This window comes from Rhinatrema bivittatum, chromosome 15 (genome assembly GCF_901001135.1).
Source record: "Rhinatrema bivittatum chromosome 15, aRhiBiv1.1, whole genome shotgun sequence".
Taxonomy (NCBI): Eukaryota; Metazoa; Chordata; class Amphibia; order Gymnophiona; family Rhinatrematidae; genus Rhinatrema; species Rhinatrema bivittatum.
Genome location: NC_042629.1, coordinates 45,306,054 through 45,321,679, shown reverse-complemented (window position 1 = coordinate 45,321,679; position 15,626 = coordinate 45,306,054). Strand labels below are relative to the sequence as shown.

General features: G+C 43.6%; 1 protein-coding gene across 2 annotated transcripts in view; it reads right to left on the bottom strand.

Moving 5' to 3' along the window:
- Positions 1-15,626, bottom strand: part of NDC80 (NDC80 kinetochore complex component) — a 167,753-nt gene that overhangs the window by 117,410 nt on the left and 34,717 nt on the right. For both annotated transcript variants that reach the window (XM_029578372.1, XM_029578373.1), the window contains exons 4-6: positions 15,316-15,439; positions 11,227-11,399; positions 4,377-4,479 (exon numbers count right to left, since the gene is read on the bottom strand). In XM_029578372.1, coding sequence (XP_029434232.1) covers positions 4,377-4,479; positions 11,227-11,399; positions 15,316-15,439 — 400 coding nt within the window. The remainder of the gene's footprint in view (positions 1-4,376; positions 4,480-11,226; positions 11,400-15,315; positions 15,440-15,626) is intronic.

Below are 15,626 nucleotides of genomic sequence, written 5' to 3'. Positions count from 1 at the left end.
CGTTAATTAGGATTGGAGGGGTTAACCTAGTGTCGCAGGGAGGGGGTGGTGAATAGGGTTGGGGGGGGGGGGGGGGGGGGGAAGTGTCCCAGCTGCCATTGATACTTATAATTAACTTTTTAGAAATAGGAACTACTCCAAGGCTCTCATACTTCTCCCCTTTGGGAAGGGAAGGTTTGAAGGGAATGCATTAAGGTCCTGCTCCCTTCTGTTCACTCAACGAATAAATCTCTGTACTTTCTGTACTTCTGCCAGCTTAGACTGACCGGGGAGGGTTTTAAATTGGTATGGCAGGATTCAAGGAAAGGAAATAATCAGGTAAGATTTCATTTCTCTTTCCTTATCCTTCCTGCCATCAGTCATACCCAAGCTCCTCTCATACTGTGTAAAAGAAGGTTCAGGCTACTCTCAAGACTCCTTGCCCAAAGGCAGCATCGTTCCTAGCCTGGATGTGCAAGCAGTAATGCTTAGTAAAGGAATGCAAGGATGACCAATTCACCACCTTGCAAATATCCTCTGGAGAGACTGCCCTAGATTCAGCGCAGGTAGTCGCCTGTGCTCTCATTATATGCACACTCAGCCTTTCTGAAGCTGGTAATACCTGGCTGATCTATGCTATGCCAATAGCTTCCTTAAGCCATCTAGCTACAGAAGACTTTGAAGTGCCCACCTTTATAAGGCCCAGTAAACAGTTCAGTCAGTCCAACTTCTGAAAAGAACTGGTCATGTTAAAGGTATCTCAAAATGGTTCTATGTATCTTCATTTTATATAGACTATTTTCATGCTTACATTCCTTCAACTTAAATATTAGTAAGGAAATTGACTGATTAAGGTGAAAGTCCAATACCATCTTAGAGAAGGAAGAGACAGGATGGATCACTATGCTTTCCTCTGAAATCAACAAGTGTTGATCCCTGCAAGACAGGGCTTATAATTTCAGAAATATGCTTCGCAGAACAGACTGCCACCAGAAAATTAAAGGGCAAATGCTTGAGTCACCAATTTGACAGGCTCAAAGAGACCACCTACTAGAGTCTTCAACACCAGGTCAAAATCCCAAGAGGAAACCACTGGACAAAGTAGAAGTCTACTTCCCACATTTCCTCTCATCGTAATTATTTCCCTATACCCAATCCATAACCTGTATCCAGACCTGACCATACTGACTGCTAATCCATACATTTATTAAATGTTATCTGTTATTGTCCCTGTTAAAAGTTACAAGCATTACTGTTTCTTCTGCATAACGTTATATGTACTGTTTCAGATGTAAACCATTGTGAAGGCCAGCTCCAAACAATGGTATATAAACACACAAATAAAATAAGTCATAAATGCTTTATACCATTCAAATAGCGAATCACATTTGGATGTGGTGCTACCAAACAATCCTGAATTCTTCCCCTATAACACAAGACCATCAACTGAACCTTCAAAGAACTGAAAGGCAACCCTTTTTCAAAGCCATTTTGTAGGAAAGAGAAGACAAATATTTGGAAAAAAAATCCAAAAGATGCCCTTAAAGGGGAAGACATGTTGCAGACACCAGGCATTAGACATCCTCTAAACCCGTATATTCACTGGGGGTCAGACCTTCTTGCATAAGTGAGCCCGTTCAACAACCAAACCATAACCAAGAACTGAGCTGGGTATTCTGTGAAGATCAGGCCCTGACCCAGTAGGCTTCTTGTCTGCCAGCAACCATACAGGTTCCTTCACCCTGAGTCGCATCAAATCAATGCGCCATGGCCTCCTTGCCCAATCCAAAGCTACCATAGAACCTCTATTCTTCTTAGCACTCTTCCTATGAGTGGCCTCAGAGGAAACAGGTAAGGTGGTCTTCTGGTCATGGCTGAATCAGGGCATCTGTTCCTATACAACGTTTTTCTTTTCTGCAATTTGAAAATCTCTCCAATTGGAATTTGACCTTGTCATGAGATTCACTTGTGGGGCTCACGATTTGTAGATCACTAACTGAAAGACTCATTTAATTCCCATTCTCCTGGATCCAATGAATGCAGACTCAGGAAGTCTGTTTAAATAACATTCTTTCTGGCTATGTGAGCTGTAGACAGCACTGCCAAGTGTCTTTCTGCTCATTCTATCATAGCCATCTTTCAGGCAATGAAGACACTTTTGGAGACCCATTGTCTATTCACATATGCTACTGCTGTCACATTGTCAGATAAGACTGACCATCACTCCCAGAATCAATGGAAGGAAGGCCAGAAGAGCTAGGCAAATGGTTCATTTCCAACCTGTTGATGGACCAATTTGCTTCCTGTTTTTACCATAGATCTTGTACCACCTGGTTGCAATAATTAACCCCCTTAGCCTAGCATATGTTGTCACTATTGTCCATGTTGGGATCACCAGACATCTTTCCTTGAGTTGTCCTTGTTGAGCCACCAATTCAGACTCATCCTCACCAGCTGCACACTTCAAAATTCTGAGACACCAGGGACCGCCTTGATAGAAGAGAGTACTGAAGAGGTTACATCTGTGCTCTAATTCAGGGGACCAATTCTAGGTTTGCTGCCATGGAATCCAAAATCTGAAGATAGGTCCCAAACTTCAGAGGAGCTCGCCAACAATAACCCGCCACCCCCCGCAATTGGAGATGTACATTGCAGATTGTTTCCTGAGTTAAGAACATTTTCCCAGTGTTAAATCTTGCTCCCAGGTATACCCAGATTTGGTGGGATTCAATCTGTTTCTTTGAGAAATTCACCACCCGAGTGATTGTAAACCTTGGACTATTCTGGTGGTTTCTGACAGATTCTCTTATGCCAACTTTGCTCTGAAAAGCCAGCCAGTCATTCAGATAGGGGTGTACTAGTATACCTTCTTTGCACAAAAAGGCCACCACTACCACCATGATCTGGGAAGTGGTTTGCAGTGCAGTGGCCAACCCATATGGAATAGTTCTGAACTGAAAATGACTCTTAATGAAAAGGAATGTGCAAATAAGCTTCTGTTAGATCTACAGATGAGAAACTCCATATGACTGACCACAAGGTCTCCACAGGAAAATGAGGCAACTTTAGGCATCAACTGAACACGTCAAGGTCTAGAATGAGCCTACAAGTGCCTTCCTTTTTCAGAACCACAAAATGGAGTACCAACCTGGCCCTCTTCATTGGCCAGAACCAGAACTATTGCTTCTAAATGCAGCAACTGGTAGGAGGAAAGAATCTCCTGAGATCAAGTCCCTCTCCTAAAGAAGGACTTCTCTTCACAGGGGCCTCTAATTCCTCAAAGAATGCAGAGAAATCTTCTGACCTCCAGGCTTGCCCTACAGGAGAAAGGCCTTGGGAAAAAAGTAGCACAAACTTCATTCCCTGTGCACTTAAAATGGCTGCATCCCCTGCCAAAAAAACAGAGTTCTCTGCTTGCCGCAGCAAGCCAAGTTATGACCCCACTGACAACCCTGTGAGGTCTCCTGCACCAGGGAACCTTGCCACAAATGCTGCCCCATGTTCCCACTGTGCACTCACACTCTGGAAGGACACTGGGAATGGGCTCCAAACATGTAGCACTTTCAGACCTTTCATGTCTCCCTTTCTCCCAGGGCTCTCCCAAACAGCTGTAGCAGCCACCAGAATCCAAACTGAACCATGTAGTTGATCCTTTCCCCCGTTTTTAAAATTGTTTTTAATTTTAACTTTTATCAGCTGTCTTATGCAATGCAAAGACCCCTTAAACAGGAAGGGAACACAACCAGAGCCCACAATATCAGAAGGTAGAGACAGGGGAGAAGAAGTGAGAAGAAATCAATAGGCCACAGCTCCAAAAGCAGAATTTCAACCCCAAGTGGGTCTCAGGAACCCTGACCCTACTCATTTCTTGGGTTCTACCGGGACCTCCAAACAGAAGTCCACATTATGTCTGCACCTGCTAGAGACGAGGTTTACCATTGCACCGGCTCACAAACCATGAGTGATGTTACTGAAAACTTGTTCTGTCTTCATCTGCTGGTCAGGATGCATAACCTACTTATCTGGATTGGCATGGGAGGATAATAATGGGAAAATACACATTCATCAGCCAAAGTGGAAGAATTTCAACTGGACAGACCATACTGGTCTTTATCTGCTGTCATTTGCTATAATACTGTGGTGGGTGTGAGAGGAGGCAGTGTATTTAAGAAATTATGTATGTGCAAGTGAGTGTGTGTACAGTATACACTATGATTATAAACATGGAACAAGAATAAGATGTTTTCTTGCTGAACTATTTAACTTGGTGATTGTGAACAGTGTTTCCTTTGACCACTTGCCATTTACATGTGCTTGTATGGAATTAAAATCCCTGCAATTAAGATAGATGCATCCAGCCCCAAAACATATTAAATGATATGTAAATTGTACAGTACCTTCACACAGCCTATTAACCAAACCAAGGCTGCTACAATGTGAGGCCAAGTGTGTGGTGCTCCCACCGTGAACATGGAGCTTTTTGATAATGGGAAGGGATATCTATAAAGGCGGGAAAAAAACAATTTGCATCAGAAATATGACAACGTAAATAAGATTCCAAAGGAAAAACTAGTTTCTTACCTAATTTTCTTTGAGTCCTACTAGACCAGTCCAGACAGATGGGTTTTTCTCCCCTATCAGTGGATGGAGATAGAATAAAAGATTTACTGTAACCGCCTACTTAAGGGACTGTGCCACCTGCAGTCCCTCAGTATTTCCATATGAAAGTCAAAACTTAAAAAACCCAATGAGCATGGGGTTAATAAACTCTTAGGTGAACCGAAAATAGGCCTGACCTCCCTCAACTGGGAAGACCTGAAAAATAGCAACACACAATAACCATTACCTTCTCTAAATATTTATAGATTGCTTTTATGTGAGGTATATATTAACTGGGTGGGACTCTGGACTGGTCTGGTAGAACTCAAGGAAAGAAAATTAGCAGGTAAGAAACCAATCTTTACTTCTGTATCGTCCACCAGACCATTTAGATGGATGGGATGCACCCAAGTCACCTTTAAACTGGGAGAGATCCTGAAAGACCTGTTCTCAACACACCTGCCCCAAAATTCAGCCGTGTCTGTTGCTCAGACATTTAACCTGTATGACAAAACCTGGAGGATGCATCTCAGGACAACCATACTGCCATCCTACAAATGTTCTGTGGCAACACTAAAATTCGGTTCATGAGGCTACTGGTCCTCTGGCTGAATGAGCTTTAAGTCCCTCCAGGAGCACCAAATCTCTATAAATGTAAGGTAATGCAATATTTTCCTTAATCCATCTGCCAAAAGAAGACTTCATAGCCTTTTCATCTCTCTTAGGACCACTGAATAAACACAGAAAGGTGATCCAATCTACAAAACATGTTTTGTCACCTTCAAATACTTCAGAAGCACTCTACACATATCCAGTATGTGCAGCTTCCCTAGAACAATCCCCAGAACCTGACTTTTTCCCCCTTTTAAATTTTATTTGATTAAATCAAAGAAAAACTTTTACAAATATCCAAAGAAAAACCGACATCTAGAGAACATTCATTATAGTCATTTCACTATAACTAAAGGCTCTTGTGTCTTTTGGAACCCCATCAAGGATTTATTTTATAGTCGTTAACTTCCCTAGAACATATATTTTATGTAACCACCCCCTAATAAATATGATGTTCAGAACCCCAGAGTCCTTCCATTTATATGCCACCTCACACTTAATAGCCAACACTACATAAGTATATCCATTCTCAAACTCCGATCACTGATCCCAAGTAAGAATAACTTTGGAACCCTGGCCACCAAAAGACCTGTCAAGGTTGTAAAGAAATGAGAAACATCGTCCCACATTTTCCCCTCTACAGGACAATCTCACCATAAATGAAAAAACAAACAAAAAAAAAAAATCCACAACCCAAAAATATACTCCATTTCCACATCCTCTCCAACAACTTCCATCCACCCCTGAGTACATCCGATGCATTCTCTTGAGGGACAAATACATCAGACGCCTTCACCCAAAGTTTCCTCTAAATTTTTTCCCAAGCCCTGACATGCTGGTAATTTAAGATCTCTATTTAGCATTCCACAGATTCTAGATATTGGTCTCTTCAGTGTATCTGCCTGGTCACACATACCTTTGAACAAGGTCTTACTCTAAGATCTAGCATGACCCTCTTTTGGTCAGCAGCAACTGTACGAAAGATATTCTCTTAGAGACAGATAGATATCCTATCTTGAAGAACAAGCCATGAAAGTACCTGTTCCAACCTAGTTATGCCCCAACTCCGCCACCAGGAGTAAACAGAAGCGTCATTACCCAGAGGGAATTCCCTATGGAACAGGAAGGACGAATTATAAATTATTTTCCCCCACCAGAACCTGCCTTCACCTCCTCCATACCACTAAAGTTACACTAGTAAAGGAGGACGATAAACTTTTAAAATCCAGGGTCCAGGGCCCCCCCAATCAAACTCTTATACCTAGATACCCTGGTCCAGTTCTGCTCCAAACTAACCCAGGATTTCACACCCTTAATTCTATTCCAATCAATAATGGCCCGCATATGGGAAGCCTCATAGTACCATTCTAAATTTAGCACATTTAAATCTCCCCGAAGTTTAGTTTATGTAACACCCCCCTTAGCCACTCATGGAGGCCTTCCTCTCCAGATGGAACTAAATATCTTTTTCTGCATTAACTTTAGGAGATGAGCCAGAATGTTAACTAGGAGGGTTTGAAACAAATAATACAATCTTGGGAGTATGTTCAATTTCATGGTAGAGATCCATCCCAACCATGAAAGATTCCAATGCTCCCATTAGTTTAAATCATTATATATCTTTTTGATCAAAGCTCCATAATTTAAATTAAATAACTGATCCCCCTCAGGACCTATGCAAACCCCCAGATACTTCACCCAATCCTTAGCTATCCTGAATGGAAACTGGGCCTTCAACTTATCAACACACTCTTGAGAAGCTGAGATATTTAAAATTTCCAACTTGCCCTCATTCACCTTTAACCCAGAAATCAAGCCATAACTCCGCAATTCTCCTAACACTACCTTCAAAGAAAGTTCTGATTTTACCAACATAAACAGTAGGTCATCTGCAAAAATAGATGTCATAGCTAGTATCTCCCACTTTTATATAGAAAACATAGAAATGACGGCAGAAGACGACCAAACGGCCCATCCAGTCTGCCCAGCAAGCTTTCACACTTATTTTATTTATTTTTTCTCATACTTATCTGTTACTCTTGGCCCTTATTAGTAACTTTTTGGTTCTATTTACCTTCCAGCCCCGTCATTGATGTAGAGAGCAGTGCTGGAGCTGCATCTAAGTGAAGTATCTAGCTTAATTGGTTAGGGGTAGTAACAGCCGCAATAAGCAAGCAACTCCCACGCTTATTTGTTTACCCAGCCTGTGCAATTCAGTCCTTGGTTGTTTTCTGAATATAAATCATCTTTTCTTCATTCCCCCTGCCGTTGAAGCAGTGAGCTGTGCTGGATATGTATTCCAAGTGAAGTATCACTCCCTCCCTCCCTTTGAATTTTAGTTGATAATTTTGTCACTCCCTCCCACCCTCCTCATTCCTATTATCCCCCCCCCATTAAGTTTTTTACCTGGTTATATTAAAACTGTAGTTTACTGATCGCCTCACCTTTTACTTAATATTTTCTTTACTCCTTGCTTATCCTCCTCCTTCTCTGTTTTACTTATCTCATTCAGTTACTATCCTCCCTCTTAAGTTATTTATCTGGTTATATTGTATAATGCAGATTCCTGTTTGCCCCAATTGTTTATTCTCTCTTGTATATTGTATTTTACTCTTTGCCTCATTTGTTAATTCTATCGCTTTTTATTCTATGCTTCCCCCCTTTTTCACATCCTCCTTATCCATCTGCTCCCCTCCCCTGTTATATGTATTTTTTAGTTTTATGTAAACAGATATGATGTACCCACGAATACCGGTATAAAAAAAGCTGTTAAATAAAATAAATATCAGGCTTAATTGATTTGGGGTAGTAACCGCAGTAACAAGCAAGCTACACCCATGCTTATTTGTTTACCCAGATTATGTAATTCAGTCCTTGTTGGTCGTTGTCTGAATATAAATCATCTTTTCTTCATTCCCCCTGCCGATGAAGCAGAGAGCTATGCTGGATATGCATTGCAAGTAAAGTATCAGGCTTATTTGGTTTGGGGTAGTACTCCAGGTGAGGTCTCCCCAAGGACCTGTACAAGGGGATAATCACTTCCTTTTTTTTTTTTTTTTTTTTTTTTTACTAGATATTCCTCTCTCTATGCAGCCCAGCATTCTTCTGGCTTTAGCTATCGTCTTGTCACATTGTTTTGCAGACTTCAGATCGTTAGACACTATCACCCCAAGGTGTCTCTCCTGCTCCGTGCAAATCAGCCCTTCACCCCCCATCGAATACAGTTCTTTCGGATTTCCACACCCCATATGCATGACTCTACACTTCTTGGCATTGAATCTCAGCTGCCATATCTTCGACCACTCTTCCAGTCTCATTTTCTCCACTCCTTCCAGCGTGTCCACTATTACAGATCTTAGTGTCATCCACAAAAAGACAAACCTTACCTTCTATCCCGTCCGCAATGTCGCTCACAAAGATATTGAACAGGACCGGTCCCAACACCGATCCTTGTGGCACTCCGCTTACACTGTTCTCTCTTCAGAGTAAGTTCCATTTACCATCACACATTGTCTTCTGTCAGTCAACCAGTTTACAATCCAGGCTACCACCTCTGCACTCACTCCTAAGCTTCTCATTTTATTCACCAGCCTCCGGTGCGGAACCGTATCAAAAGCTTTGCAGAAATCCAAGTAGATGACATTGAGCGCTCTTCCTCAATCCAATTCCCTAATCACCCAGTCAAGAAAGTCAGATTTGTCTGACAGGACCTTCCCCTGGTGAATCCATGCTGCCTCTGGTCCAGCAATTCTTCAGACTGTGGATAGTTCACTATTCTCTCTTTCAGCAGTGACTCCATTACTTTTCCCACCACCGAGGTGAGGCTAACCGGTCTGTAGTTACCAGCCTCCTCTCTGCTCCCACTCTTGTGAAGCTGGACCACCACCGCTGTTCTCCAATCACTTGGCACCACTCCCGTTTCTAGGGATTTATTATATCACGTATGCTCCCCTCCCCATGAATCATCTAGAAGACTATCATTCAAACGCCAAAATTTCCTCCCCACTATATCTGGTCATAACATAAGAGTGACCTATGTTGGCTCATGGTCCGACCATGTAATGGTACCCAATCTTGTCTCCATTGTCTTGTCCACCAGCATTTTATCAATCAAAAAATAATCTAACCTAGAATAGGACTGGTGTACCTTTGAGTAAAAAAAAAAAAGAGTAATTGCAGTCTGAAGGATACTTCAGATACCATAAGTCCACCAACCTTCTATCTGAAAACAAATTTTTAAGTACATTTCTAGTTACCCAGGAGCCTGTCACCTCTCTCGGAGTTATCCAAATAAGGGTATCGAGAGAGGATGAAGTCGCCACCTATTATAAGGTGACCCTCTGCCCATTCAGACAACTCAGATTTTATATAAAAAAAAAAAAAAAAGACTAAGTGGATAAGTGCAAAGTGATGCATAGAGGGAAAAACAACCCATGCTATAATTACACAATGTTGGGTTCCATATTAGGTGCTACAACACAAGAAAGATCTAGGCGTCATAGTGGATAACACATTGAAATCGTCGGTTCAGTGTGCTGCGGCAGTCAAAAAAGCAAACAGAATGTTGGGAATTATTAGAAAGGGAATGGTGAATAAACGGAAGATATCATAATGCCTCTGTATCGCTCCATGGTGAGACCGCACCTTGAATACTGTGTACAATTCTGGTCGCCGCATCTCAAAAGATAATTGCGATGGAGAAGGTACAGAGAAGGGCTACCAAAATGATAAGGGGAATGGAACAGCTCCCCTATGAGGAAAGACTAAAGAGGTTAGGACTTTTCAGCCTGGAGAAGAGACGGCTGAGGGGGGATATGATAGAGATGTTTAAAATCATGAGAGGTCTAGAATGGGTAGATGTGAATCGGTTATTTACTCTTTCGGATAGTAGAAAGACTAGGGGGCACTCCATGAAGTTAGCATGGGGCACATTTTAAAACTAATCGGAGAAAGTTCTTTTTTACTCAACGCACAATCAACCTCTCTGACCCATCTCTCTCTCTCACACACTCAGTCACCTCCATGACCAGTCTCTTTCACTCACACGTCACCTTCCTGATCAGTCGTTCTCTTACTCACACACATGCTGTTTTCCACTTACCAACATGCTGGCTCACTGTCTCACTCTCTCCCCCCCCTAGCGCACATAGCAGCTGCAGCAACTTCCTTCTCCAGCCCCTATGGCCCAAGAAAGAAGAGTCCTATTGGCCATGGGGACTAATGCTTTGCCAACTCTTGTTCTGAGTATTGTTTCTTGAGATCTCTTACTTATACACATGCTGTCTCAGTCACTCACTCTCTCCCCCCCCCCCCCCTCACTTACTGGGGATAACTAAATACGCGGCACTCCTCGCCCTCACCTTTCTGCCGAACCCAGCAGCTCCTGCTGGTCAATCGCCCCAGCACTGCACCTCAGGCCAATTCTCCTGTCTCTCTCCTCAGCCAATTTTTTTTTTTTTTTAATTAAAATAAACTTAATGCAAAGAAACAAAAAAGGGTACTTCCCTGAATAGAGACAGTGGCAGGTAGGAGGGGACTTTGGGATACCCAGAGTGAGCCAGTCCCCTGGCTATCAAGGTCCCCGGATATAGCGGGCCGCAACAGTCAGAGGTATCCAACCCCCCAGTGGTCCGGCTCAACTTGAGGGATGGCCTACAAAGGAACCTAGCACCTCGGGGAGCTGATCCAAAACATTTCAAATATCCAAGTCTCAACTTTCAGTCAGAACTGCAGGTTTGTACCTCTACCATCTGCTGGAGACAGAAATACTGAAGGACTGGAGGTGGAATTCTTGTTTATGTAGCAGTGCCTCAAAGGGTTTGCTCTCTGCCTCCATCTGCTGGTAGGGATACAAAACCCACTTGTCTGGACTGATCTGGGTATGTTCAGGAACATAGTTCTAGCAACATATTTAGAAAGGAGTATGCATGCTTGGAACACAACTTATGAGGGATTTTCTAGCAACTGTGAAATAACGGATTAGGGTTTTAACACAGACTAATGATGGACAGGCAAGCATTAAGAACTAGTACATACCCCAGTTCTTTAAAAATTCTGGGAATTTCCTCCTCAAACTTGCAAGCAGGAATATCATAAGATGGATGAAGAAAACTGTATATAAATGCAAAGATCTTTAGAAAGTCCTTTGTAGAGGGGCTTTGGAGTGTTTTCACAGAGATGTTAGGGGCATAACCATTCTCTCCAAGAAACTAGAGAAAAAGAACAAATATTAACAGTATCCTCTGCCAAAGTTTCATTACCAATTTACTTTTAACATTTTCATTTTCAAAACATGAATGACTTTAAAACGCCTACATTTAACTGAATTCAAAAAAATACACAGCTTGCTGTACTGATTTTAAATTCTGGTTCTACTGCTATGGGTTCAGAAGAGCCCCCCAGTCCTTTCCTGAGTACAGCCAAACAATCATCCCCACCTAGGACAAGCTGGGAGGGAGCCAGGCAGCTACATTCAAAGAGGTAAAGGTACTTAAATGTGCCAGATATTGCACAAATTTTAGTAATTAGCATACTATTTTACTCCTGGGATTTCTATGCAAATTAGTCCAGCAACAGAATAACCCATAGAATTTTCCTATGAAATTGTTTGGTAAAAAAACATTTATCACCACCTCAAGGAGGTAATTTTTTTTTTCAAAATGGAGTTTGTGAAGCCTTTTTAGCATGTAGTTTATCTAAACGTTCGCAGCTAATGAGCTGGTTTGCATAATTTTGCGACACACTCATTAACTAAGAATTTACATTAGATTTCATAAGTTAAAGGAAAATTGGTTCTTACCTGCTAATTTTTGTTCCTGTAGTACCACGGATCAGTCCAGACTCCTGGTTTTTGCCTCCCCTCCAGCAGATGGAGACAGAAATTTTAATGGACTCCGTCCTATATCCCTGAGGTGCCTCCTAGAGTCTGTCAGTATTACACTGTACCCAAGCAGAAAATCTCAACCATAACATCTACATAATCAAACTCCCCCCAAAGAGCAGAGAGAATGAAAAATTTAACTCTATGAACAAATGGATGCCCATACTCTTTCCCTGAAAGGGGAGCATTCTGAATTGCTAACCACCGGCCGAGCAGACTCTCTATCTCCCAATGGGCGGGACTCTGGACTGATCCGTGGTACGACAGGAACGAAAATTAGCAGGTAAGAACCAATTTTCCTTTCCCTGTGTGTGCCCGGATCAGTCCAGACTCCTGGGATGTACCAAAGCTTCCCTAACATGAGTGGGAATGAGAGAGTCCCGCTCTGAGTACACTGGCCCCAGAGCCCAAACATCTAGACAATGTCTGTGCAGATTTCCAGGTAGCTGCCCTACAGATCTCTTGCGGCGACACCTGTTGACATTCCGCCCACGCCGCTTGCAATTGAGTAGAATGAGCTTTAAGACAGACTGGAATCGGACAACCCATCACAAGGTATGCCGAAACAATAACTTCCTTTAGCCAGCGTGCAATATTGGTCTTCAAAGCTTTATGACCCCTCTTGGGTCCAACTCCAGAAACGAAAGATGATCCGAGAGACGGAAACTGTTCGTAACTTCCAGGTAACAACAATACCCTCTTGATATCCAGCTTCCTTAATCCACAATATATCGAGCTTGGAGTGTGTCCGTCAGTGATCGCGGATATTGCACAGCCCGCCGATAGATGGCGCTATATTATATTGGGCTGCATGTTTCCCGGCCCTCCGATAGATGGCGCAGGCGGCTCAAACACGGCATAGGTAGGAAGGAATGCGGCCATTGCAGGAGAGAGGCAGAATATAGCAGAGGAGACCCTGGCATGCCGCGAACGATCCCGGTGCACCGTTCGCGGTGAAAATGGAAGTCCCCCGTGTGCCGTGATCTGCGTGCCCGGGCCTTCATCTTCCTGCGAACGGTGCGGGTCCCGCGGCTTGTTGGTGAGAGACAATGTGTGTGTGTGTGTGGGGGGGGGGGGGGGGGGGGGGGGGGTGTGACAGAGAGCATGGTTGGTGAGATGTGGGTGCGGAGGGGGTGAGAGAGCATGGGAGGTAAGAGAGGGTGGGGGGGGGGGGGGATGCCGGTGAGAGAGAACGTGTGTATGAAGGGGAGTGTGAGAGAGAGCTTGGTTGGTAAGAGGGGGAGTGCGCAGGATGCTTGAGTGTGTGTTTCAGAGAGGGAGCCTATATGAGGGGATGTGTGTGTGTGCCAGAGAGTGAGGGAGCCTGTATGAGGGTGTGTGAATGTGGAAGGGACACAGTGAATTTCTAGGGAAATTCTGCACAAAACAGATGTGCCAATAAAAAGGCTCGCCGCCCGGGTGTAGAACAGGTACAGTTGCTAGTTCTCTAGATTCTGGAGAAGAATCCAGGCCTGCGAAGGAAGGGAGCTCAACCGACCAATTCAAATGAAGAGAGGACACCACTTTCAGGAGGAAGGAGAGAACTGTTCTTATAGAAACTCCTGCTTCAGAAATCCGCAAGAAAGGTTCCCTGCAAGACAAGGCCTGGATCTCGGACACCTGCCTTGCTGAGGAAATGGCCACAAGAAAAAACGACCTTCAATGTCAGATCCTTCATGGTCGCTCGTTTCAACGGCTCAAAAGGAGCATCGCTAAGGGTGCGGAGAACTAGATTCAGCTTCCACATGGGACAGGGGTTCCTGACTGGAGGGCGCAGATGTCTAGCCCCTCTCAAAAAAAAATAAAAAGTGAGCCACATCTGGATGAGAGGCTAACTTCACCCCCTGAACCTTTCCATGCAAACAGCAGAGAGCTGCCACCTGAACTCGTAGGGAATTAAAAGCCAAACCCTGCCTGTGGAAAATCCAGAACATTCGGAACTGAAGCCCTGGACGGCTGTACTCCATGTTCTATACACCAGGATTCAAACACTCCCCAAACCCTCACGTACGCCATGGAGGTACAGGTTTTACGGGAATGTAATAGCGTAGCAATAACCGCCTCCGAGTAACCCTTAGTCCTTAATCTCTGCCTTTCAAAAGCCATGCACCTTTCCGAAACAAATGGGACCCTGATGCAGAAGATTTGGAGACTGCCGAAGTCTCAGTGGACCATCCACAGCCAGATTCAGAAGATCGGCAAACCACGGACGCCTCGGTCACTCCAGAGCCACAAGAATCACTGAGCCCGGATAAACTTCTATGCGGTGCAGAACTTTTCCGACCAATGGCCACGGTGGAAAGTCGTACAGCAGAACATCCTTTGGCCAGGGAAGGACCAGAGCATCTACCCTTTCTGTTCCTGGCTCCTCTTCACTTTTACTTATCTAATTTTTTTTTCCCAGAAGAAATTGCCTGCAAACTCAAGATTCGACCTGAGCCCTAATCCAAAACTAGAACAAAATCCAACCAAATAAGCAGACCAGACTCAAGGGATTTGCACCTCCACCATCTGCTGGAGACAGAGAAATACTGACAGACTAGGTGGCACCTCAGGGGTATAGGACGGAGTCCGTTAAAACTTCTGTCTCCATCTGCTAGGGGGAGGCAAAATCCAGGAATCTGGACTGATCCGGGTATGTACAGGGAACAACTATTTACAACGCCAGTAGCTAAATTGCATGCCCTATTCCGTTAACTGCCCATTTGCCCTTTGCATGACGTGGCCATTGTGCAGTTCTAGATGGGTTTGGTTCTTGATCCTGGCTCCTGCATTCAACAGGGCCAGTCCCTGAGTGAGAGGGAAGTGCCAGTTATTGTACGCCATCACTGCCTGGTGACACTCAGGGTGCAAATATATCTGATTCTGAAGATTCCTGGACACAGATGGCTGAAGAGATGGGAATATGCACAGGCTTGAAATAAGAAAATCCCCAAGCAGCTACAAATGAAGGCATCCTCAAGCTCCAGAAGGGGCTGGTTCCAATTGATCTGGAAACCTGAAGGATGGGGAGGAATCTTCCAAATAAAAAAAATATATATATAAAATATACATATCAAATTTGTTCTGGGGGATCTTTTCTTTGCACAGAAATAGTTATCACTTTTATGGGTACTGCACAAAATTATTCCTTTCTGCAAAACAGAAGGCAGCAAATATAAAAAGAAAGCAACATTAATACTGCTAAAAGGAAATCTTGCATAGTACAAGTGAGGGAATGCCAATGACAGCCAAAAGCAAAATACCTCGCAAAGCTGTCGAATGCACTGCTGGACAAAGGACTTGTCTTGCAGAGGCCGAGGGTCCTTCATCTTCTCCACACCTCCAAAAGCACCATATTGACTAGTTCGTATAGTTCCAGCACTTGAGCTGAAAAATAAAATGAACTCCCTAACAAAAGAAATTTTGGACAAGCTTATGTACGCAAGACAGGAAAACTGGTTCTTACCTGCAAATTTTTGTTCCTGTTATACTGGTATGGCTAAAAACTAAGTTAAATGTCTTGGAATGGCCCAGACTGAGCCCCCACCTCAATTTAGTGGATGACCTGTGGCAT